We start from the raw sequence: 25,831 nt of genomic DNA, 5'->3' as shown, positions 1-25,831 counted from the left end.
TGCTGATATTGGCCAACATTTAGAGTGATAGTAAATCATTCATATTGGTAGGCACTTTGAGGCTTGATTAGATTCATACACATTTAGGGATTCATACACATAGGATATGTCCGCTTGATCAACTGATCGCTTATCATTATGAAATAGCCCCCTTTTTCCCTGGTAATATTCCTCGTTTTGAGGTCTACTTTGCCCTATATTAATGTAGTTACTCCAGCTTTATTAATTAGTGTAAATCTTTTTTTATTCATTTTCTTTTAGCATATCTGTGTCTTTATTTTTCAAGTGAGTTTATTCTAGAAAGCACATTAAGTCTTGCTTTTTAATATAGTCTAACGATCCTTGACTTTTAATTGGATGATTTAGCCCACTGATTTTTTTCTTTTGTTTTGTTTTTAGCCATGGGGTCTCACTCTAACGCCCAGGATGGAGTGCGGTGGCATGACCATGGCTTATTGCAGCCTCCATCTCCAGGGCTCAAGCAATCCTCCACCTCAGCCTCCTGAGTAGCTGGGACCACAGACAAATGCCACCACACCCGGCTAACTTTGTTTATTATTTTTTTAGAGATGAGGTCTCATGATATTCTCCAGGCTGGTCTGGAACTCCTGATCGCAGGTGATTCTCCTGCCTTGGCCTCCTGAAGTGCTGGGAATTACAGGTGTGAGCCACTACACCTGGCCTAGACCATTTACTTTTAATGAAAAGAACTGTTGTGTTTTGTTTGTTTTGTTTTGTTTTTTGACACAGTCTTGCTCTGTCGCCCAGACTGGAGTGCACTGGCATGATCTCCAGTCACTGCAACCTCCACCTTCCAGTTCAAGCAATTCTTTTTCCTCAGCCTCCCAAGCAGCTGGAACTACAGGCATGTGCCACCATGCCCAACATTTTTAGCAGAGATGGGTTTTCACCATGTTGGCCAGGCTGGTCTCAAATTCCTGACCTCAAGTGATCCGCCTGCCTCGGCCTCCCAAAGTGCTGGGATTACAGGAGTGAGCCATTGTGCCCCGCCTAACTTTTTATCCTATTGATAGATTGTCTTACATGGAGTTTTAGTAATAGCTTTCTAAATATTAAGCAACGTAATTTCCAAATATTAAATCATTTTAAGAACACACTCTATTTGTTCATGGTGAGTTATTCTTTTGATGTTCTGATGAATTTGTTAGCTAATACAGTTTTTAGAATTTTTGCACCAATATTTCTAAATGCGATTGATTTGCAGGGTTTTTTTTTTTTTTTTTTCTTTTTTTTTTTTTTTACAGGTTTTGTTATCAATGCTATTAAAAGAATTTTGAAGATTTCCTTCTATTTCTACATTCTAGAAGAATTAAAATGTTTTGTTCCTTAAATGTTTGGTGAAGCTCTCCTGCGGAACTAGGAGGACCTGGTGCTTTTTGAGGGAGCAGTTGACAACTCTACTCTATTAAGATTGACCTATTAATATTTTATCTTTCTTTTCAGGTAGTTTTGGTAAATTTTAATAATAATAAGGTTTCTTTTTTTTTTTTTTTTTTTGAGACGGAGTCTTGCTCTGTCCCCAGGCTGGAGTGCAGTGGCGCAATCTCGGCTCACTGCAACCTCCGCCTCCTGGGTTCAAGCGATTCTTCCGCCTCAGCCTCCTGAGTAGCTGGGACTACAGGCAGGTGACCTAATGAAAGCCTCTGACCTTTGGCATCAAGATTACAACACCCCAGTAATACAGGATGTACTTTTTTGTGTTTGCCTTTTTTCATTCCATCTATCTATCTATCTATCTATCATTTACCTAGCTAGCTAGCTATTTTTTGAGATGGAGTCTTGTTCTGTTGCCTAGGCTGGAGTGCAGTGGCGTGACCTCAGCTCACTGCAACCTCCACCTCCCAGGTTCAAGTGATTCTCGTGCCTCAGCCTCCCTGAATAGCTGGGATTATAGGTGCCCGCCACCATGCCTGGCTAATTTATTTATTTATTTTTTTTGAGACGGAGTCTCGCTCTTTCACCCAGGCTGGAGTACAATGATGTGATCTCAGCTCACTGCAACCTCCGCTTCCCGGGCTCAAGCGATTCTCCTGCCTCAGCCTGCTGAGTGGCTGAGATTACAGGTGCCTGCCACCATACCTGGCTAATTTTTTGTATTTTTAGTAGAGATGGGGTTTCAGCAGGTTGGCCAGGCTGGTTTAAAACTCCTGACCTGAGGTGATCCACCTGCCTCAGCCTCCCAAAGTGCTGGGATTACGGGTGTGAACCACTGCACCTGGGCCAGTCAATCTATTTTGACTTTCATCCATGTTGTTGCATGGTAGGGATAGTCTTTGAGTAGTAGTTTGTTTCTTTTTATTGGCAAGTAAATATACCATTGTATGGATATACCACATGTGAACAGTGGAGCACTTGAAGGGAGCACCCTAGCCCCTTTGGCTCCTTCCACCACATGAGGACACAGCGTTCATCACTTTATGCCTGTCTTTTTCTTCCACCATGTGAGGATACATTTCCAATGTTATCAGTGAGGAACAGGCCCTCACCAGACACTGCACCTGCTGCCCTCTTGATTTTGGACTTTCCAGCCTCTACAACTGTAGGCAATACATTTCTATTACTTATAAATTACTGTGGTGCTTTGTTATAGTAGCAGGAACTGGCTAAGACAGGTTTTAATTTGCATTTCCCTGATGACAAATGATGTTGGATATGGGCTTTCTCATATGCTTATTGGTTATTTGTATATCTTATTTTGTGAAGTGCATGTTCATATCTTTGCCTGTTTTTTGGTTGGGGCGTTAGTCTTTTTTCTTTCTTTCTTTTTTTGCCCAGCCTGGAAAGCAGTGGCACAATCATGGCTCACTGTAACCTCTGTTTCCCAGGCTCAAGTGATCCTCCTACTTCAGTCTCGTGAGCAGCTGGGACTACCGGCACAAGCCAACACGCCTGGCTAGTTTTTGTAATTTTAGTAGAGACTGGGTTTTGCCATGTTGCTCAGGCTGGTCTTGAACTCCTGGGCTCAAGTCATCCACCCACCTTGAATTCTCAAAGTGTTGAGATTACAGGTGTGAGCCACTGCACCTGGTCCTATTTTCTTAATAGTGTGTTTTTTTTTTTTTTAGACGGAGTCTCACTGTTGCCCAGGCTGGAGTGCAGTGGTGTGATCTCGGCTCACTGAACCTCCCCCTCCCAGGTTCAAGTGATTCTCCTGCCTCAGCCTCCTGAGTAGCTTGGACTACAGGCACGTGCCACCATGCCCGGCTAATTTTTTGTATTTTTAGTAGAGGTAGGATTTCACCGTGTTAGCCAGGATGGTCTCAATATCCTAACCTTGTAATCTGCCTGCCTTGGCTTCCCAAAATGCTGGGATTACAGGCATGAGCCACTGAGCCCGGCCAATAGTGTTTTTTGATGAGCAGAAGTTTTAAATTTTGATGAGGTCCATTTATTAATTGTTTTTAGTGTCCATGTCTTTTCTTTTTTCTTTTATTAGAGATAGAGTCTCTTTTTGTCACCCAAGCTGAAGTGCAGTGGACCAATCATAGTTCACTGCAGCCTTGAACTCCTGGGCTCAAGCAATCCTTCTGCCTCAGCCTTCTGAGTATGTGGGATATAGGCTCATGCCACCATGCCTGGCTTTTTTTGTATCCTTTCTAAAAAATCTTTGCATACCTCAAGATTTAAAAGATACCCTCCTGTTTTCTTCTAGTAGCTTTATCAATTTTCTTTATGTTTAGTTAGGCCTATGATCTCTCTTAAATTGTGTTTTGAATATGGTGTGAGGTAGGGATTGGGTCCCTTCACACACATAAATATCTGCTTGTTCCAAGACCACTTCCTGGTGCTCTTGTCCAAAATCATTTTACTCTGTATCAGATGGTTCTCATTATCGCTCCAACACTAAGCATTGCAGCTAAAAATGTGTATCATGTGGTCTAAGACCAGTGGCATCACATCACCTGGGAGCTTGTTAGAAATTCAGAATCTAGCACTACCCCAGCCTTACACAAACCCCTAGTGAGTCTCAGACACATTACATTTTGAGGAGCAATGGTGTGGATAATTTTTGAGGAATTAGGGGAAACATCATGACATTTGCTGCCTCTCACAGCCTCCCCATGCACAGCCTGCAGGGCCTGCCAACCCATTTTCCCTGGTTGCTGTGCAGGGCTAGATTTACCTCCAGATTTAACCTCTGGGTCCACCTCTCCTGACATGTGCTTCGTTGTTCTTTGCTGCTGGGATTGAGGGAAGGGGGCCCCTCACTCACCCACGCTTCACCTTCTAATACCCACAACCACCTGCTCACTCGCACAGCAGTTCCTATGCTCTCCACGATACACATCCTTCCACCCCAACCTCAGTTTCCTCAATTGCAGAACCAAAATAATAATGGTCTCGATATCTCGATGGGGCTACGGTGAGGAATTGATCTGAGGAGTAACTGGGCATGGGGACAGCACAATGGAAGTCAGTTATGGTCGTGGCCATTTCAGAGCTCTTTCTCCAGTAAAGCCCTTGGATGCTGGTCGCCTTTGCCATGCAGCCCCACCCCGCTGCAGCCAGGCAGAATGGAGTCCCCCTTCTCTCCAGCTTGACTTCTCCTCCCCTGCTCCGAGCCCCCAGGGCAGCGTGCACCGATAAATCTTTCCCAGCGCGTTGCATTGTTACAGCAAGTTGCCTTCGTATCCGACCGGCCCCCCCGCCCCGGCTCGGGAGAACCTCAAACCTGGGATCTCTGCCTCGGTCGTCTTTGGAGCCCCGGCCCCTGGCACAGCGCCTGGCACCTGGAGGGCGCTCAATAAATGTTTGCGAAATCGAATTATCTGTTGAGCAGGTGTCCACCCTACCATTCGCGGAGGGTGGGTCGTGCGGGCGGAAGGAAAGGCTGGTTGTGTGCCAGGGCGGGGGACACAGGCTGGGGGCTTGGGGAGCGGGAGAGCGGGAGAGTGGGAGGGGATACGAGGCCCGCCCGGGGGGCGGCGGTGCCAGACGCGGAGGGCGGCCTCCGCTCCTCCCCCGCCTCCTCCCCGCGCCGCGCCTCCTCCGGCTCCACCACCCCCGCCAGGCGCGGCAGCCGCAGGGAGGGGCCTGGGAAGGCGGAGCCAGCGGCGGCCCAGGCTCGGGGCACCCGCGCGGCTCCCGGTCGCGGAGCACACAACCCGGCGCGACTAGGTAGGAGGCGGCGCGGGGAGCGGACGAGGGAGCTGGGCGCCACGGCGGGAGGGGCGGGAGGCCGGAGGGAGACCCTCCCCTCGAGCTCCCCGGCAGCCTCGCGGCCCACCGAGCCCCCGCGGGGGTCTCAGCCCCGCCCCTCGGCCCGCGCCCCTCTCCTCCCGCGCCCGCCCCCCGCGCGACCCCAGCTTCGCGTCCTCCGCGACCGTCCTTCGAGGTTCCCCGGGGTCGCCGCTCCTGCGCCCAGCGCGCTCCCTGTCCGTCCCACAGGTTCCTTCGGAGAGCGAGCGGGAGTCGGTGCGCGGCCGCCTGCGGGGAGCAGCCGAGGGTGAGTCCGGAGTGGCGGGGCGGGGCGGGGGCTGGAGAGCCCGGGGCGGTTCGTACGCCTCTTGGTGGCACGGGGGCTCGGCGCCGCCGGCTGGCTCCATGTTTGCGGATTGAATCAATCATGACTGTCCTTCTCCCCTTCCGAAGGAGGACTTTTTGAGGTGGTCCACGTGCTGCAGACCACCTTCGGGGGACTCCCGAGATAGGGGTCCGTCCTCCCGCATAGTGGAAGCCCGACTCCCAGGTCTCCCCCTCCTCTCTGCACCCCAGTCTGGAGGCTCCCTTTGGTTTGGGTCTTGGGGGGTCGGGGAGAGGAGGCTTGTAGCTGTGGAAGGTGGGTCCCAGCGGGAGACTTGAGGCAGGCCTCTTACAAGGTTACAGTGGAGGGGCGCGCTGCGGAGGACAGCAGACACTGTCAGGCAGGGTCACTTGGCACCTCCAAGGCCGGCCTGGAAGAGCGCGCTGGAATATGGATTTTGACCCACCACTGACTGAACCCCTCCACGCGCCTGTTTCTTCATCAGTAAAATGGGAACATTAGCAGTCATTTCTCAGGACTTTGTGCAGACAAAAAAATTTATCATGGAAATCACCCCACACAATGCTTGGCACATTGAGGACTCAGCACATCTGAGCTTTATTTCCTTCCTCTGAAAAACGTGAGCAGAGGAGTCATTTGTTCCCATCCTCTGTCCGCCCTGGTCTCAGAGAACGCAGTGGATGTGTAGTCGCTGTTGAATAAATATGTTTGATGGAGCTTCAATACCCATCCTGCCTCCTTTTTCCCAGAATCTGCAGGGAGAGGTCGGGACGTGTGGACGGACACCAGCATGCCCGTGCTGTCGGAGGACTCTGGTAAGCACCTCCCTGGGGCTGGACCTGCCACAGCCCTGAAGACAGCTTGCCTGGCAGCCTCCAGGCCCTGGCAGTGAGAGCCAGGGGAGAGGATGTCCTCGCCGCAGGACCAAAGTGGTGTTTGAGGCTCCACTCGGGCTTCTGGGGGCAGGGAGCACCCGTGGCTATTGCTATCCCTTGTTTTTCTCACACTCTCTCCAGGTTTGCATGAAACCCTGGCCCTGCTGACCTCCCAGCTCAGACCTGACTCCAACCACAAGGAAGAGATGGGCTTCCTGAGGGATGTTTTCAGCGAAAAAAGCCTCAGTTACTTAATGAAGGTGAAGTCCCACGTCATCCTGCCTGGAAGGGTGTCTGGAGGTCTTTCTCGCTGTCTATGGCCGTCTGAGGTCATCCTACTCATCTCCCTGCCCCAGGAAGGCCTTCACTTGCCCACTACACAGGACTTTCTCTTATGGTGCCCCATCAGTGGCCCAGTCTGCTGCCCTAAGTGTCCCCACAGCCGTGGGTGGGATGTGTGGTGTCCAGGGTGCATCTGAAATAGTCTGTCTTTGCAGATTCACGAGAAGCTTCGCTATTACGAAAGGCAAAGTCCAACCCCAGTTCTGCACAGTGCTGTGGCCCTTGCTGAGGACGTAAGCCTCGGTTTTTCCTTGCAGCGTCCGCCCCACTCCCCACCCTGTAGGGCTCCTTCGTCTTGCCTTGTTTGCTTAGCCTGGGGACAACGGGAATCAGGAGCCCAAAGGTGAAGAGGTGTTTTCTTCCCTTGCCCTCCTCCAATTCCTCTTCCTCTCTCTGGGTCCCCTCCCCGCCAAAAGGCAGGGAGGAACCTGTGAGCCTTGGACTGGGCTGGGAGACACGGTGACATGGGGCTACCCACTCACTGTGTGTTCTTGAGAAAGTCTGTTTCCTCTGCTGTAAATGAGAACATTGGATTGGCTCAGCAGTTCCCAAACTGCCCTGAGGACTGGCGATTTGAATAGGTCAATAAGATATTGTATCTGTGCTTTTCTGAAGTCAAGGGACCTATAGTGTGTCCCTGCATAATGGCTCAGGCTTCTCACTTTTTAAAGGAATGCTTCTTAATTTCTTGTGAATCTAGTTGTCTGTGTTGCATGGTTGGGGAAAAGCCATTCTGGCTGATTACTAAGATCAGTTCCTGAATAATCTCACCTAACCCCAGGAGATGGCCTGGGGAGGATGGGGGCAGCCTGTGGGTGCAGAGCCCTGGGCGCTTCTCCGCTATGGAATATGATCAGGGGCACGTTCAATTGCCCGGCTCCCAGGCTCAGCCGCTGCCTGTCCCACCAGCTCTGTGATGGTAAGCAGGCCACTCAACTTCTCTGAGCTCCCATTTCCTCACTCGTAAAATAGCATCTGAGAGCCAGGTAAGCCCAGGTTCAAATCCTAGCTGTGCTGTATACAAACTCTGTGACTTTGGGCAAGATGCTTAATCCCTTTGAGTCTCAGGATTCTCATCTGTAAAATGGCAAAGTAACAAGACCCTCTGCCTCTAGTTGATTGCAAGGGTTCAGTGAGAAGGTCCACGTAAAGCAGAAAGCACACAGGGCTTAAGACGGTGATTCCTCAGAGGATGGCTCCACAGAGCTGCTCCTGACCCCTGGCGTGATGTTCCCGGGAGCATCGTCCTGGGGTGACTGAGGGTCTGGTGTGCCCCTGGGGGCCGCAGCTGGGTGGGTCCTTGAATCTGTAGTCCAAAGAGGAAGGACCCAGCAGATGTGGTACAGGGGCACCCCCAGCCATCGGCAGCACCTGTCTTGTTCTCTGCAGGTGATGGAGGAGCTGCAGGCCGCCTCCGTGCACGGTGATGAGAGAGAGCTGCTCCAGCTGCTCTCCACTCCGCACCTGAGGGTAGTCACGCAGAGCCCCGCCCACCCATGCCTCTGTGTCTCCTGGGATGAGGGTGGAGGGGGCTCTCCTCGTGAGGCTGCGGAGCGGAGACATCTGAGGGAGCGGTCCTCAGCGCCAGTGTCTGGCAGTTGTCTCTCTGGCATGACGTCCGCCACCCTCCAGGCCACTGCCCAGCCGAGGCCTGCTGACCCTGTGAGTGGCGGGCCAGCCCTCCTTTTCTCTTGCTTTCCTGGCAGGCTGTGCTCATGGTACATGACACGGTTGCCCAGAAGAATTTTGACCCCGTTCTCCCACCTCTGCCTGATAATATCGATGAGGATTTTGATGAGGAATCGGTGAAGATCGTCCGCTTGGTGAAGAACAAGGAACCCCTGGTAGGTGCTGCCTGCCTCTCTCTAACCCACTCTTCCCTTGCCTCTCACCCCCACCCAGAACATTGGGACAGGACCCTCCCGAAGTCTTCAGTGAGTGATGGCAGCTTCACCAGGCCTGCTGCTCGTCTCTGTGTCACCTCTGTGTGCAGGGCGCCCCTTCTTCTGGGTGGATACAGCCCCCCTCAACTGTGGCCAATTCCCTTTGTCAGTAAATAACCTGCGCAATTGTACAGGGTAACCCCCATCACCCTTTAAGCCAGAAATGGACCAACTACAGCCCAAGGGTCAAACCCAGCCCACAGCTTATTTTTTTTTTTATTTTTTATTTTTTTTTGAGACGGAGTTTCACTTTTGTTACCCAGGCTGGAGTGCAATGGCGCGATCTCGGCTCACTGCAACCTCCGCCTCCTGGGTTCAGGCAATTCTTCTGCCCCAGCCTCCTGAGTCGCTGGGATTACAGGCACGTGCCACCATGCCCAGCTAATTTTTTGTATTTTTAGTAGAGACGGGGTTTCACCATGTTGACCAGGATGGTCTCGATCTCTTGACCTCGTGATCCACCCGCCTCGGCCTCCCACAGTGCTGGGATTACAGGCTTGAGCCACCGCGCCCGGCTATTTTTTTAAATAAAGCTTTTTTGGAGCACGCCCAGGCCCATTCACTTACAGATTGGCTGTGGCTGCCTTTACAGGGCGATGGCAGAGTTGAGTCGTAGTGACAGAGACCGTGTGGCCGGCCTAAAATATTTACCTGTGGCCCCTTACCGAAAACGTGTGACAATGCCTGCTCTGACTGTTGAGGAGGCACAGGGCATTCCTCTCCCCGGCAGACAGTTTGCTATCACTTTGGTCCTGGTCCAGCATTGATGTACCCAGCAAAGGGGCAGCGTTGTTTATGAGATGGACGGAAGTGGTGGAAGCCCAGAGAATTGAGATTGGCTCCAGAGGATCCCACAGCTGGCATTCTCTGTTTCCAACTTTCCCCAAATGACCTCCAATGAGCAAATAGACGAGGATCTCCCCTCTGCCTCTATTTCCTCACCTTTAAAATTGAGCAGCCATTCATTTAGCAGACACATCGTGAACTCTCCTCTCCAGGCTCTGTACTGGGTGCTGGCGGTTCAGAGTGGAATGAATGATGGTTAGAGATGCTGGGAAGTTCTCAGGTCTGGGGAGCTAGAAGTCCTGGGGTTCTTAGCTGACGGCCTCTCTTTCCAGCAATAATTATCTTATGTACTTCAAATAGATGGCACAGATGACGTTAAGAGAAATGTGCAAATATGTTTGCAATTCCCGCTGCTCGTAAGTGGTTAACATTTGTTGAGTGCTTACTGTGTACTAAGTGCCTTGCATGGAATCCTTGCAACAACCGTGTGAGTTAAATGCTATCCCACACCTCAGAGGAAACAGGCTTGGAGAGGATAAGAGATGTCCTTGCTAAGGCCACATGCTCTTTGTCAATGGTAGAGCTGTGTTCACACCCGGGGCTGTCCAGCCCTAGCGCTTAGCGTTTAAGCCTTCTGCTGTCCTGCCGCAGTCCGGCCTCCGCGGTGCAGGAAATCGAGGGCTCATTAGTGCCTCTCTCATCCTAAGTGTCATCTCTGCTGTGCTTCATGGGCCAAGTCCTGGTCCTGAAGCTCTGGCTGGGGTGCATAATTGGTTTCCCTCAGCAACAGCAGAAGGCCCGGTAACCCTGTGATTGGGGAGAGGCGGGGTGCGAATGAGCTGGCACGTGTCATCCTCATTATTAAATGTCTTTGCAAGTGATAGGAACTGTGATATGACAGATGTGACGGGGAACGTACTGGATTTGGCATCACAAAAAGCCTTCCCCTTTGCCAGCTGGGTGACCTTGAGAATGTTTCCCTTCTCTGTGCCCCAGTCCCTCATCTAAAATGTCACAGTGTAATTGTGCCTCGTAAACTGTCAAGTGCAGAGCTTTACTGAGGGCGGATGTTGGTTTTGTTTTGTCATCAGCACTGGGAAGGTCCCTACTGATCTGACCTCTGGACTGTCAGAGGGAGGGGTCGGGGAGGCTGTGCTGGGCCTGGAGAATAGGGGTCTGGGGTTTGGAGCTGCTGCTTAAGAACCTGTGTCTTCTGTCTCGGGTGCAGGGTGCCACCATCCGGCGGGACGAGCACTCAGGGGCTGTTGTGGTGGCCAGAATCATGCGAGGAGGCGCAGCAGACAGGAGTGGTGAGTGGCGGCAGTGTGAACTTGGCCCAGCCCCGTCATGGCCATGGTTCCAGAGCCCTCTGCCTTTGCTTTAGGGCCCCTTACCTCCCTCCTCTCAGGTCACCTGTTTGGGATGTGCTTTGCTTTCTGGGGTTGGGGCTGGAATTCTCATCTCCTCCCTAAGTCAGTAGAAACTGTAATAGAAAATATAGGTCAGCTGGGCATGATTGCTCACACCTGTAATCCCAGCACTTTGGGAGGCCGAGGTGGGTAGATCACTTGAGGCCGGGAATTTGAGACCAGCCTAGCCAACATGGTGAAATCCCATCTCTACTAAACACACAAACCTGGGAGGTGGAGGTTGCAGTGAGCTGAGATCACACCATTACACTCCAGCCTGGGCAACAGAGTTAGACTCTGTCTCAAAAAAAAAAAAAGGAAAAAGAAAATATAGGCCACCCACAGTGGCTCACACCTGTAGTCCTAGCTATTTGGGAGGCCCAGGTGGGAAGATTGAGCCCAGGAGTTTGAGGTTGCAGTGAACTATGATTACACCACTCCACTCTAGCATGGGCGACACAGTGAGGCTGTCCCTTAAAAAAAAAAGAAAAAGAAAATATAATAGTCATGGAGTACTTTGGGGCGATTGTGAAAAAGCTCGTGTGTCGGTTTAGTCCAAGGACTGTGACAATTAAGAATATAGCATGGGCTTGGGGATTACTTTGGGGGAGGGGGATGACACCCTTCCCCGCCACCCCAGGTCTTGTCAAGCTGCTATTACAAAGAGAGTGTTTGTGTCCCAGATTCATTTGGGTGGAAAGCAGGTTGAGAACCGCCGGTGTGTGGAGAAGCTACTAAGCTGGGGGACAAACCTCCTGGTGTTACCTGCAAAGTCTGGGGGGTCATTGTTGCAGAGAATCCTAGACCAATGCTTTGCAGACATTAACGAGTACACGAATTCCCCAAGCATCTTGGTAAAAGGCAGGCTGACTCAGCAGGTCTGGGCTGGGCTGAAGATTCTGCACTTTTAACCTGCCTCCAGGTGATGCTGATGCTGCCGGGTCAGTGCCCACTTGAGTAGCAAATAGGGCCCTAATTTGCAGAGACAGTTGGCCATTCAGGCAGAGGCTCGTAGTATGTTTTTACTCTTCATGATGTCTTCACTGGTGCCTTTATCTCTCCGTGTTGAGAGGTAAGAACGCCATTCTTAGAGTATGTCTGTAAACCTAGGAAGGTGAAGAGTTAATGATAATTTTAAAGAAGCAGAGGTTATAGCAAAAAGAACACAGGCTTTCTACATCAGAACAACTGTGTTTGAATACTGGCTTCATTATTTCTTAGCAATGTGGCCTTAGGCAAGCTGCTTAATCTTCCTGGGGCTCAGATGCTAACCTGTAAATTGGAGGTTTTACTGGGTGATTTGAGACCTCCATGCCGGGTGAGGTGCCCAGCCCCCAGCAGGGCTTAGTTTGCCCCAGTCCCACCCATCAACTTTAAACCTGGAGTCTGCCCGTCAGTGGGCTCCTCAGGCAGGCCCCCATGGTCCTTGGAGCTCCGAGCGAGGGTGCAGAGGTCCTCCTCCTCAGGTGCTGATGGTCAGTCCCTGTGTCTCCTAGGCCTGGTCCACGTTGGAGATGAGCTCCGAGAAGTGAACGGGATTGCAGTCCTGCACAAGCGGCCCGATGAGATCAGCCAGATTCTGGTCCGTGCTGCATGCCTGCTAGGGACGTGGTGGGTCTTCACACACCCAGAGCAGGGCACTTCCCGGAGCCAGCCCAGATCCTGGCTTGGCTTTGCTGTTGTCCTGAGGAGGTGGCAGGCAAAGTGGCCTTATGATGTGCCCCTAACAGTGTGCCCAGGTCATGGGGTGGGGGCAGGAGGAGGGGAACTTCCCTTCCGTCTGCCTCTCTTAGACCCTCTCCTGGGCACAGCCTGCCTTCCTTCCCCTGGTTCCCTTTCACAAGGCCCCTCCTGGGTCCGGGTCCGGCATGTGAATCCTGGCTCTGCCTCCTTCCAGCTGTGCAACCTTGGACAAGCTCTCAGATCCTTTCAGTTTCCATTTCCTTTTCCTTAACGTTGGGATAGAGATGCTTTCTCAACCAATGCGTGGTTATCATTGGGATGCCAACATCTGGAAAAGGGTAAAGCCCTTCCGAAGTGTAAGGGGATTTCTAGGTATTAAATGCTGGGCTGAAAACAACCTCCATAGTCCCTTCTGGCGAGTTGGAGTCAAAACTGAAATTGTGAAAAGCCCCAGTCATAGCTTGGTCCCCTTTGTACTCAGGAATCCTCCCGCAACCTGACACTCTTTGCTAACTTCTGATGGTTTGCGGGGCAGAAACAGAATGAGATCTGAAGAGAGGAGGTCCACTGGTTAAAGCCCTCTCTGGGGTGTGCTTGGTGGTTTACACCTACAATCCCAGCACTTTGGGAGGCTGAGGCAGGTGGATCACCTGAGATCAGAAGTTTGAGACCAGCCTGGCCAACATGGTGAAATCCTGCCTCTACTAAAAATACAAGAAATTAGCCAGGCATAGTGGCAGGCACCTGTAATCCCAGCTGCTTGGGAGGCTGAGGCAGGAGAATCTCTTGAACCCAGGAGGTGGAGGTTGCAGTGAGCCGAGATCGAGCCACTACACTGTAGCCTGGGTGACAAGAGTGAAACTCCATTTCAAAACCAAACAACAAAATAAAGCCCTTTCTGTAGGGGATGCAGATTGCAAGCAGGCCCCTCATTCCTTTTGCCCGAGCTTTTTTTTCTGTGGCTTTGGATGCCAACCTCCTGTGCTCCAGAGCAAGGGTCTGGGCTTTCTGGGCATTGGTGAGGCCAGGAGATGATGTGTTGGGCTGCGCTGTCCTGGCGGGACAGCGTTCTTCCCCATTGGGCCCCTGGCATTGGGCTGCAGGGTCTCTGTAGATGTGTGGGAAGGGAGCTCCTAGAAAGCTGGGCGTGGCCTGGGATTGGAGGGCTGTTGGGGGAGATGGAAGCTAAGAGGGACATGCTAATCAGAGACCAGCCCCATATCAGGCAGGAAAAAGGAAAAGGAAACGGAAATATCTGAAATGGGTCGTTCAGATGCCCCAAGAGAAATGCAAGGAAGGGAGCCCTCTGGGGCCCTAGCGGTCAGAAGGGATGGAGAATTGGTATTCAACAGGCAGTGTCCTTGGGTTCTCATGGAAAGTCTTTCGTCCCTTTGTCTTTTGAAAATACAACTACCAACCCCCCCACTGCTAAATTTGAACTGGCTTAAAAATAATAAAAATACAAATACATACAGTGACTTGGTTACTGAGTTTTGCTTTAGTTGCTTCAACCAGGCTACCATCCTAGAAGGGCAGGCCTCAGGGAGGCTGCAAGTCTGACTTTCTGAACATCAGTTTTTAGGCCTGGGAAGAGTTGAACTCATGGAGGATTAGACCTGGCAGGCGAGAAGCTTCTGTTCTCTCTCATTTCAGGCCCAGTCCCAGGGATCCATCACCCTAAAAATCATCCCAGCCACCCAGGAGGAAGATTGCTTAAAGGAGAGCAAGGTATGGGGAGGTGGGCCCGCGGGTGGCCGCTCTCAGCTTGAGAGATGCAGCTCGCCGGCTGAGGCTGGAGCCAGGCCAGCCTCCTGAAACCGTCATTAGAAAGCAGATCATAGATCTGGTCCTAGTCATCTGTGCCCAGTGGAGGACTTTAATTCCGTCACAAAGTGATTCATTTATTTGTACCCTGCCTCTTTCTAAACAGGATTTGACGTAGCTTACTAATAAAAGACGAGGTTATTTTAATTGAAATAGAAACTCAGGGCCATGAAGAGGAGGAGAAAGTACCAAGTGTGCTGAATTCTGAACCAATTAAGTAACTGCTATTGGTTGAATTGTTGCTGAGCCTGCCTTATTTGGTCACCTCCTCGGTGCCAGGCACTCCGCCAGATGCTGGAGACAGGGACTCTTGGTAGCTTCAAGGTTCCTGGTGCAGAAGGGCAGCAAGTCTTTTCATTGCTTTGTGATCAGTGCTTTGACAAGATTCTGTACAAAAAGTTACAGTCACCCTAGAGGGTGTCACCGAGTGGGAGTGTTAGAACTGAGGCCTGGAGAAGGTAAAGATGAGTAGGACCTTGGCGGGGGCTGCCCACACAAAGGCTCCCTGGCATTCTGGAGAGGGGCATGTTAAGGGCAATGTGATGGGGCTTGGGGCGGCGAGGGTGGTAGTGGGTTTTGCTGGGTGTGGGTTAAGCCTGTGTTCTGAATGGCCTTGAGTGCTTTGTTAAGAGCTTTGGCATAATCCTTCCTTAGTTTGGGGCCTCTTAGAAGCTGACCCTGAGATAAGGATTTGAATGCAGATGGTTTACTTGGGAAGTGACCCCAGGAAACACCAGAACAGGACTGGGAAGGGAAGACGCTGATCTGACTAAGGGTGTGTTATCAAGCCGGTTGCCACTATGGGCAACTGGAGCTTAGTCCTGCTGGGAACTGGGGGAACCACTTCTTCCCCCGTAGAACACACGCCTCCATCATCCCATCCAAGTGCCCTGGGAGCTGGGCAGTCTATACACCAACTCCTGCCAGACGGCGACCGGGGGATTAATTCTAGCAACTTCTGCCTGCTGAATTAGAGAAGAGCAGGCTCCAGTGGCCAGAGAAAGTAAGTCCTTAGGCAAAGACAAGCAGGTGCTGGCCGCTGGAAGTCAGCCCAAGCTGCATGGAATGGTCCAGCCCTGGGGCATGTGGGAGGGCAGCCCACAGCCCAAGAGATAATCCCATAGGTTCTAATCAGCTCTTAAAGGTGTTCTTGTTGTTGCTGCTTTTTTTTTTTTAAGGATGGGAGTGGTGCAATCATATTTGTGTTTTAGAAAGCTCCCTGGGGCAGCCACATGGAGGAGGGTGGAATAGGTAGCGGCTGGAGGCAGGAAGGCAGGTAAAAGGCTCTTGTAAAAGCCCAGGTGAGACATTATTAAGACCTGAACTGTGAGATGGTGGTTGATAGAGAGAGGAGGGCATCACTTTGATTTCACAGTACATTTGGATCTGAGTTTCCTGGCAGCCAAGGCAAAAAGGAGAACGTAATGAATTACATACTGTTCGCAGAGAATGGAAGGAAGTATGCCAGTTTTTCAAGATTGATTCCCATCCCTGCCTCTCAGTACTTAACGTATCTGGCACAGAGGAGATGTTAGTTGATGCTTTGATGAATGTGGATTAGTAATGGGCAGTGTCTTCAATGACAGTTTTTACAGCAAGTGAAGAAATAATCTTTATATAGCTGTTTCTTATTTGTGCTCTTTGGTTAAATCCCAGAGCATAATATTTCCCTTTACCTGGTGGAAGGTGATTCTTCCTAGGACAAGCGAATGTGGTCCCCATATGCAACTTCGAGGGTTCTGACTTTAGGAACCCTCTTTGAGGAAGAGAACTTGGTTTTCCTAAAGGACAAAATGAGTAGCCTGTCCCCTAGCCCATCCTTCTTGAATATTTCTTCCTGATCCAGATGCTTGATTCGGGCTGGCCCCTTAACATGACACTCTTCTGAGTGCTTAGGACCCTGGTAACATCTGTGGCTGGTTCAGGGTGTTTATCCCCACAACATATGCTGGAAAGTTCTTACTATTGTCCGGTGGAATCTTTTCTGGTTGACATAGAAAGGAATACAGTTTATCTGGCTGAGAAAGACCCCTGTTTGCTTTTTTTTTTTTTTTTTTTTTTTAGCCACTGAAGGGATCGGGCCCTAATGGTCTGAAAATGCAAATAAATAAAATCAATCCATTGCACCAAATTATAGAGGAGAGCAAGGAAGTGTGAAAAATGCTGTGTCCTCACAACATCTTCTCCAGGGAGGGCGACTCTAGGGTAGACGGAGAACTGGGCTTGTGTTGTCTGTGGCAGCCGAGGCAGGATTGAGCTGTAAGTGCCGTGGGTGTCAGTTACTCACAGAAAAGTGATGGTGAGGAGTCAGTAACAGTAGTTTTGTTGATATTTGTGTTCTTACCCAAACATCTAGATTACTTATATAACAGATGGCGGCTGCCTCCCGTCAGTGCAGTTGGCATATCAAAAATAACACTTGAGTTAGAAATTGTGCTTGCCTTTACTTTTTGTTCCCAGGATTAGTTGTTGCTGTGTGTGCGCTGAGAGGCTGTTATGAGGACAGCTAGTCACGTTAAATAAGGAAATATTTAGGTGGGAAAGAGACATTCAGTCATGGGACCTGTCTATTAATTTTCTGATTTTTGATGGACTTCCTGACTACACTATCCCAAATGGTTGAAGAACAGTTAAGAACATATGTACGGGCCGGGCTCAATGGCTCATACCTGTAATCCCAACACTTTGAGAGGCTGAAGCAGGCAGATCATGGGGTCAGGAGATTGAGACCATCCTGGCCAACATGGAGAAAATCCATCTTTACTAAAACAAACAAACAAACAAAAATTAGCTGGGCATGGTTGCATGTGCCTGTAATCCCAGATACTCGAAGGCCTGAGACAGGAGAATTGCTTGAAACAGGGAGTTGGAGGTTGCAGTGAGCCGAGATCACGCTACTGCACTCCAGCCTGGTTACAGAGTGAGACTCCATATGGAAAAAAAAAGGAACGTATGAGCAGTGTGTTTCCAAGTAGCTTTCTATTCTAAAGGCCGCTCGGTCCTCCCAAGTGTGGATGGTCGTCATGTGGCCTTTGATGTGGCAGTGACATGTCTGTGCTCGCGGGGGAAGGGCTGCCTCACCTGAGCCCTCCTTGTGCAGGTGTTCATGCGTGCCCTCTTCCACTACAACCCTCGGGAGGACCGGGCCATCCCTTGCCAGGAGGCGGGCCTGCCCTTCCAGCGCAGGCAGGTCCTGGAGGTGGTGAGCCAGGACGACCCCACATGGTGGCAGGCCAAGCGAGTCGGGGACACCAACCTTCGAGCCGGCCTCATCCCCTCAAAGCGGTTCCAGGAGAGGTGGGTCTGGGGTGTGTCATGAAGGGCTGGTTCCAGAGTGGCAGAGGCACAGGTACATGACAGACCCCTAAGTCTGTCCTCACAGCCAGAGGGGCCTGCTGAGTGTTGTTCCTCCAAGGTGAGTACCAGTTGCATGTGCGTTTCGTCTTTTCCCATAACTTGTGGTGATGGCTGTTTGAGATTTAAAGGAATCTGGGCCAGACGTGATGGCTCACACCTGTAATCCCAACACTTGAGGCCAAGGCGGGCAGATCATGAGGTCAAGAGATCGAGACCATCCTGGCCAACATGGTGAAACCTCGTTTCTACTAAAAATACAAAAATTAGCTGGGTGTGGTGGCGCATGCTTATAGTCCCAGGTGCTTGGGGAGTTGAGGCAGGAGAATTGCTTGAACCCAGGAGTCAGAGTTTGCAGTAAGCCGAGATCGCGCCACTGCACTCCAGTATGGTGACAAAGTGAGACTCTGTCTCAAAGAAAAAAAGGAATCTATGGAAATTTATGTGAAGTTAAGGTGTGTATGTGTGTGTGTGGGGGGTGTGTGTATTTTATTTTATTTTTGAGACAGTGTCACTCTGTCACCCAGGCTGGAGTGCAGTGGCGCAATCTTGGCTCACTGCAACCACCACCTCCTGGGTTCAAGCAATTCTCATGCCTCAGCCTCCTGAGTAGCTGAGATTACAGTCGTGCACCACCATGCCTGGCTAATTTTTGTATTTTTAGTAGAGACAGGGTTTCACTACGTTGGCCAGGCTGGTCTCAAACTCCTGGCCTCAGGTGATTCACCTGCCTCAACCTCCCAAAGTGCTGGAATTACAGGCATGAGTCACTGGGCCAAGCCTAAGTTAATGTATATTTTAATGCATGCTTAGAAAATGTTGAGAAATAAAATATAAAAATACAGAAGAGAGGCTGGGCATAGTTGTGGCTCACTCCTGTAATCCCAGCACTTTGGGAAGCCAAGGCAGAAGGTTCCCTTAGGCCCAGGAGTTCAAGACCAGCCTAGGCAACATAGTGAGACCTTGTCTCTACAAAAAATAAAAAATTAGCTAAGCGTAGTGGCACATACCTGTAGTCCCAGCTTCTCAGGAGGCTGGGGTGGAAGGATCGCTTGAGCCCAAGAAGGTCAAGGCTGCCAGTGAGTGATTATACACTGCACTCCAGCCTGAGTAACAGAGTGAGACCCAGACTCAAAAAAAAAGAAGAGGGGGACTATGAAAGAAAATTCCCCAAGTCTCACTCCTATCTAAACAACATAGTTTAGTTCCTTTTTGTGCTTTTTATGTGAGTGTTGCATACAGAATTTGGGGTTTTGCTTTTTATTTTGATTTTTTTAACATTTTGGCCTGAGTATTTCCCATATTATAGCACCGTCATTGTAGTGTGATTTTAGTGGCTGTATACTAACTCATTGAGTCGTGCCATTCATTCCTAGGTGGCAGGTATTTGGGATGAATTGAGCTGGCCTCATGCTAGGCATCTTGCGGGCTGCCGTGAACCCAGGGTTTCTGCCCTGGAGGAGCTTATAGTTCAGTGGAAATGCCAGATACTCTTCAAACAAACAGTTTATATGTGATGGGTGCGTGGGAGGAGGACATGATGCTCTGTGAGTTCATATGAGGAGGCTGTGCCCTCATCCAGGAACGCAGGGAAGGCTTCTCGGAGGAACTAGCTAAATGACGTCACTGCTTTCCTGTGGCTGCATGTTTATTAGGTGGTTTCAGTTCTCCACTGTTATAAGGCTGCAGTACATACCTTGCACGTAGACTGTTCCTCATATTTCAAATTTTTTTCTTTTTTTTTTTTTTTTTTTTTTTTTTTTCACTTTTTTTCCCGGGTTTTTTTTCAGTGGCACGATCTCAGCTTACTGCAACCTCCACCTCATAGGTTCAAGCAGTTCTCCTGCCTCAGCCTCCCAAGTAGCTGGAGTTATAGGGGCCCTGCCACTACACGCGGCTAATGTTTTGTATTTTTAGTAGAGACGGGGTTTCACTGGATTAGCCAGGATGGTCTCGAGCTCCTGACCTCATAATCCGCCCGCCTCGGCCTCCCAAAGTGCTGGGATTACAGGCATGAGCCACTGTGCCTGGGCTCAGATTATTTCTCTAGACTTCCAAGAGGGTCAACCTTGGGTCAGAGGGTGGCAGTCGTGACTTCCACTGTGGGTTGTAGCCCTTGCGTCTTTTGGTGTGTGGACTGTGGCGAGGATAGGACCTGAGGGTTCACCCATTTCAGTGGCCCTCAAGGTGTGGCCACCTGGCTGGGCCTCAGCATCACCTGAGAACTTGTTAGAAATACAAATCCATGGGTCCCGCCCAGAAATTCCACCTTCTAACAAATGTTCTGGGTGATTCCGAGGTGCTGAAGTCTGAGAATGAAGCTCTGCCGCCTCAGGGGAACCCCAGACCCATCTGCAGTTTAGGGTTCACAGGTCTTGGCAACACCTTACCAGAGGATGTGGGGGAGGGCACTTCAGCTGCAATTTTTTTTTTTTTTTTTTTTGAGGCATAGTTTCACTCTGTCGCCTAGGCCGGAATGTAGTAGTGTGATCTCCACCCACTGCAGCCTCTACCTCATGGGTTCAAGCAATTCTCCTGCCTCAGCCTCTCAAGTAGCTGGGAATACAGACATGTGCCCGGCTAAATTTTGTATTTTTAGTAGGGATGGGGTTTCACCATGTTGGCCAGACTGGTCTTGAACTCCTGACCTCAAGTGATCCTCCCACCTTGGCCTCCCAAAGTACTGGGATTACAGGTGTGAGCCACTGTGCCTGGCCCTTCAGCCGCATTTAAATGTGGAAATCTAGACACCTCCGAGAGCCCCACCTCTCCACTAACAGGCACATTGGACGGTGTGCCAGGGCTGAGCCTTCCACTAGCGGGGAGGGTGTTAAATTAGGGTCACTTCTGTCCTTGGCCTCTCCTGGGAGTCATTCTGCTATTTCCCGGCTCCCTCAGAGATGGGGAGGCTGGGTAGGGATAGAGAAGGGGCCGCCCCTCCTCGGAAATTGGCCATAGGAGAGTAACGACCAGCTGAGGACCGTTCGCCGGGCTGCATCCCTGTGTGGCAATCTTGAGCTGGGTGAGCTATTTCTGGAGCAAGAGACTCAGCTTCTTCCTCCTGGTGAACCAGCGAGCCCTGTGAAAGTGTCCTCTTCACTGGAACTTAGTGCAAAGCAGGAGGCCCTTGGAGTGTCCAGTGTGTGCCCACCTGTGGGATCCAGGCCTCGGTTTCCCGAGTTTTCCAGAAGGTTCTTTTCAACTGGTTCTCTGGCCCAGCTCATAGGCCCTCCCATGCCCTTGTGTCCCTGCAGACGACTGAGCTACCGGAGAGCTGCGGGTACCCTGCCGAGCCCTCAGAGCCTCAAGAAGCCCCCCTGTGAGTAGACTGTCAGGGTGGCGCTCCAGGAGGGCCCAGGGTTAGGATGTGGGGGGGCTTCAGGCTGGGGAGAAGCAGGCACTGGGCTAGAGGGGGCGACAGGGGTCCTGTCTGAGCTCTCGGACTCCAGAGGAAGGAGGGTGTGGGGAGTGGGAGGTGGGACAGCTATTTCCTGGAGAGGAGCTTGCATATGTGGAGTCCATAAATGATGCTGGGGGGTGTATTAACGCCTTTCTCAAAATGATATGCAGACGTGTGTGTGTGTGTGTGTGTGTGTGTGTGTGTGTGTGTCCGTGTCCGTCCGTCCACAGCTTTCATTAGATTCCCAAGGGCTCTCTGACCCTGAAAATGGAAGAAGCACCGGTGTTGGAAGGGAAGGCGAAGGCTGTGTGTGATGCTGTGCGTCTGTGCGAGGGCTGCCAGATTGCCAGACTAGGCAAATATAAATAAAGGATGCCCAATTGAAACTTGAATTTCAGATAGATGACAGATTGGTTTCTAGTATGTTTTTATTAGATTTTAAGTGTGTCCTGTGCAATCTTTGGGACATACTTAGAAGTTACTCGTTTTTTTTTTTTTTTTTTTTTTTTGAAATTCAAGTTTAAGTGGGTGTCCTGCATTTTATCCGACAACTCTGTGTAGCCCTTTACCCTTTAGAAAACACGTCCACCTACTTCTTGGAACCCTGGGAAGTAGGCAGAGTCAGGTATCTTTTCCAAGCTGGGAATATGTAGGGTCACAAGGTTAAGCGAGCAGAGGTGGGGACACATTTTCTGAAGGCCTGTGATCAGAGCCCCAGGGTAGGGCCCCGTGTAGAGGAAGCTTTTCCAGGGCACCGTCTCTCTGGTACTAGATGGCCTGAGTAAGTGCCCAGTGACCAGCACGCAGCTGGCCTGCAGCTCTGCTCCACCCTGCTCCATCCTCAGGCATCTGCGTTTTCCAGGGCCCGTCTCTAACCCCAGAGAAGAGTGAGTGGGTCCTCTTCCACTGCAGGATCCTAGAGTGAGCTGCTCCCTGGGCCCCTGACAATGGCTGCTTTGCCAGACTTGCTGTGACGTTGGAAGGGCTGCTGAGTGCAGTGGCCTTGAGGTGCTTGGCCAGTGATGAGCTGCCTTTCTCTGGGCTGCTAATGAGACACACACAAGAAGACTAATTAGAGCAGGTCTTGGGGTTGAATAATGGACCACAGCTCAGATCACAGGTTCGTTGGAGGAAAGGGAGAGAGGCCAGATGGTGGGCTCCTCAGGCACCCGGGCCGTGGCTGCCCTCAGCCACAGGGTCCCCACTTCCCTCCACTAATGCTGTCCCATCTGTCTTTTGTGCAAACCGCAGATGATCAGCCTTGTGACAAAGGTAGGCCCAGGATCTGTCTGCTGCGCACAGGCACGGCCCCTTTTCCGTGGACTGTCTAGGGCCTGAGGGGCTCACGTTCTTTCCCCATCTGGGCAGCTGTGTGCCTCACGCTGTCTGCACATCTCTTCCTGCTCTGCCAGCTGGACTGGGCTGTTCCTTGAGGCAGGCAGAGCTGGTGGAGACAGGGTTCAAGGCCTTGGGGCCCCTACCTGCCTGCCTGACACGCAGGACCCTGCCTTTCCAGGACTAGGCTGTGCTGTGATGGGGCTGGGTGGGAGACACAGGGTGGGGGGCGGGGCAGGCAGGAGCGAACCCTCCCTCATTCACGGGGCCACACTGGGGACTGGGGAGGGGCCTGCTGGCTTAGAATCCCCCTCAGGGCCTGGAGAGGCTGTTAGGGATCTAAGCATGGAGAACTGAGCCAAACAGAAGATCTTGCTTTCTGCGGGTGGCCAGGACGTGGGATTTCTCCTGAGCTCTCCCGGAGACACCATCCCAGGGGGTTCTTCCTGCCTGGCCCACTCAGGGGCAGCAGGGTCCCCTGGGCCGGGTGTGTCTGGCGGGACTCACTGGCTTCCCTCCCTGTTTGCTTCCAGAGACCTGTGACTGTGAGGGCTACCTCAAAGGGCACTATGTGGGTAAGTGGCTCCCCTGACACCCCCATGCACAACCTGCCCCACCTCAGCCTCCAGAGTCAGGGAGAGGTCAAAGCGGGGTGATGCGAGCCCCAGGAGTCCTTCCGGAGCAGCAGAGCCCGTGGGACCCCTCTCTCTCCGCAGTCTCTCAGCTGGAGCGGGAGCTGAGCCTATCCAGGCATCGGGCCCCCACCCAGTTATTACGCAGCCTAGGGGCACAGTGCCTGGCGGGAAGGGCACACACACCCCAACAGTAATACCAATTCCATTATCATCATCGTCGTCATTGGAGTTTATTCAATATTAACGTCACCACCACACAGCGGGGGCGTTCACCGCTCTCCAGAGCCCCTTTCACTTTTTATTTTGGTCAGTTTTTTGAAGGTCTTAGAGAGGCAAAAGGTTTTTTTTGTTGTTGGTTTTCGGTTATTTTTTAGAGACAGGGTCTTGCTCTGTCACTCACGCTGGAGTGCAGTAGTGACATTGAAGCTTGCAGCCGCCTCAACCTCCCAGGCTCAAATAGCCCTCCCACCTCAGCTTCCCGAGTAGCTGGGACTACAGGCACCTGACACCATGCCCAGCCGATTAAAAAAAATTTTTTTGCAGAGATGGAGGGTCTCCATCTCTGGATGTTACCCAAGCTGGTTTCAAGCTCCTAGTCTCAGCCAATCCTCCCACCTAAAAAGTTATTAAACTTTTTTAACAATTATTTGTTGAGACACGGTTTTGCTCTGTTACCCACACTGGAGTGCAGTGGTATGATCACAACTCACTGTAGCCTCAGCCTCCCAGGCTCAAGCGATCCTTCCATCTCGGCCTCCCCAATAGCTGGGACTACAGGTGCATGCCACTACACCTGGCTAATTTTTGTATATTTTGTAGGGACAGAGTTTCACCATGTTGCCCAGTGGTCCTGAACTCCTGGGATCACGTGATCTGCCTGCCTTGCTGGGATACAGGCATGAACCACTGTATCCAGCCCCTTAACTTTTATTTTGAAGTAATTTCAGACTTACTGAAACGGTGTAAGAATTGTACAAATAACTCCCAAGTACTCCACACCAGATTCACCAGTTGTGGCTGCTTTGCCACGTTTGCTCAATTTCCTTTCCCACATCTATGCGTTTTCTTTTCCTGAGTCGTGAGTTGGAGGCATCATGTCCCTTTACCCCTAAATGTATTTCCTAAGGCCAAGGACTTTCTCAGGGCAATGATCAAATTCTGGGAATTTAAAATGCATCCAATTCTATTATTTACTGTTATTAAAATGTTATCAGTTGTTCCCACCAAGTCTTTTATAGCATTTGGTCCAGGATCCAATCTAGGACCACACATGGTATTTGTAGATTCATATCCTTATTTCACAGATAAGGAAATTGAGGCTCAGAGAGATGAAGAAGGGACTTGTCCAAGGGCAGTCACATGCCAAGTAAAACCGTGACCTTGAGCCCTAGTTTGTGGATGCAGAGGTCACCCATTCATCTTATTGTGTTTCCCGAACAACCCCTTCCAGTAGCAGGAGGAGGTTGGGAGAAGTCAGTGGGACTCAGTTCCATCTCCAGGTCTGGCCAGGTAGAAAAAGTCTCTACTGGGAGATCCTGGGACAAATGCCATGGTGTCCCTCTGCCCCCCTCCCAAGCTGGTCTTCGGAGGAGCTTCCGGCTGGGCTGTAGAGAGAGACTGGGTGGCTTGCAGGAAGGGAAGATGTCCTCTGGAGCTGAGTCTCCAGAGCTGCTGACTTATGAGGAGGTGGCCAGGTACCAACACCAGCCCGGAGAGCTGCCCCGCCTGGTGGTTCTGATCGGTAAGTGCCATCCCGGGTTTCCAGAGAGTGATCTGGTTTCCTCCCTGGAGCGGGTGGGGAGGGGGCTTGGCAGGGACCTTGGTCAGCCTTTCTCTTGTTTCCCAGGGTCTCTGGGAGCCCGACTGCACGAGCTGAAGCAAAAGGTGGTGGCCGAGAACCCACAGCACTTTGGCGTTGCTGTTCCACGTAAGAGGGCCCATGTGGGGATGTGTGTTTATCTGCACACACGCAAATATTTCCTGGGGACTTAAGTCTCCAGATTCATCCAAATCCTTACTTTGGGTTTAAAGGATCACCAGGCACTGCGTGCTATTGGCAAATGTGGGACAAAGGCATGATGGGAAGAAATCCACTTTCAGTGGTCCTCTGAGACCCTCTGAGGCAGAAGCTGGAGGACCACTTGCTTGGCTCCTGCCTAGGGTGGGAGGTGAGCCCAGAGCACATTGTAGGCAAAGTGGCGCCTTAACCTGACACCAAGGGTCCCCCACAGTAGGGGATTCCTTCCTCCTCATCACAGTGAATCTTGACTCCTTTGGCCCCTGCCCTCTGCTTGGATGAGAGGGCAGGTCAAAGAAGCCACAGAGCCCTGAGAGTGGTGTTTCTTGGCACTCCCTTATGGCCAGATTCCAGTGTGTCAGGGTGGTTGGGGACATCCCTGGGTGAGGCCTTCCCCTGCCAGTTCCTGAGGCTTGCTGCTGTTAGGAGCACCCTGGGATGTCACGCTCCAGCGGGCAGAGTCCTGGTTCTAAATATGATACGGAGGATGAGGAGGAGGAGAACGAAGGTACCAGGTACTACACCAAGAGCTGTATGTGCAGTCCCTGGCTCAGCCCTCCCAGTACCCCTGAAAAGAGAGATCGTTATCATCTTGTATGGCAGAGGAAGACAGTGATCACGACTTAGAGAAGTTAAGTAACTTGCCTACTTGGTAAGTGGTGGAGCCAAGAGTCAAACTCAGGCGTCCCGTCCCAGTCATGTTCTTTTTTTTTTTTTTTTTT

At 51.2% G+C, this 25,831-nt stretch overlaps 1 protein-coding gene across 8 annotated transcripts in view; it reads left to right on the top strand.

The window, feature by feature from the left end:
• The first annotated feature begins 5,062 nt into the window (after positions 1 to 5,062).
• The window catches only part of MPP3 (membrane palmitoylated protein 3), a 33,907-nt gene continuing 13,138 nt past the window's right edge, over positions 5,063 to 25,831 (top strand). The window contains exons 1-16 of one of the 8 annotated variants that reach the window (XM_017516106.2): positions 5,063 to 5,139; positions 5,410 to 5,467; positions 6,256 to 6,321; positions 6,523 to 6,641; positions 6,879 to 6,956; positions 8,113 to 8,193; positions 8,430 to 8,567; positions 10,681 to 10,762; positions 12,358 to 12,443; positions 14,198 to 14,272; positions 17,469 to 17,665; positions 20,977 to 21,041; positions 22,374 to 22,394; positions 22,991 to 23,032; positions 24,669 to 24,833; positions 24,939 to 25,019. In XM_017516106.2, coding sequence (XP_017371595.1) covers positions 6,297 to 6,321; positions 6,523 to 6,641; positions 6,879 to 6,956; positions 8,113 to 8,193; positions 8,430 to 8,567; positions 10,681 to 10,762; positions 12,358 to 12,443; positions 14,198 to 14,272; positions 17,469 to 17,665; positions 20,977 to 21,041; positions 22,374 to 22,394; positions 22,991 to 23,032; positions 24,669 to 24,833; positions 24,939 to 25,019 — 1,255 coding nt within the window. In that variant the 5' untranslated portion in view covers positions 5,063 to 5,139; positions 5,410 to 5,467; positions 6,256 to 6,296. The other 7 variants (XM_037734106.1, XM_037734108.1, XM_037734107.1 and 4 more) reach the window with 7 other exon arrangements.

Source organism: Cebus imitator, unplaced genomic scaffold, assembly GCF_001604975.1.
Source record: "Cebus imitator isolate Cc_AM_T3 unplaced genomic scaffold, Cebus_imitator-1.0 Scaffold573, whole genome shotgun sequence".
Lineage (NCBI taxonomy): Eukaryota > Metazoa > Chordata > Mammalia > Primates > Cebidae > Cebus > Cebus imitator.
Note: the sequence above shows the minus strand (reverse complement) of the source record. Positions and strands in the feature narration are given on the sequence as shown.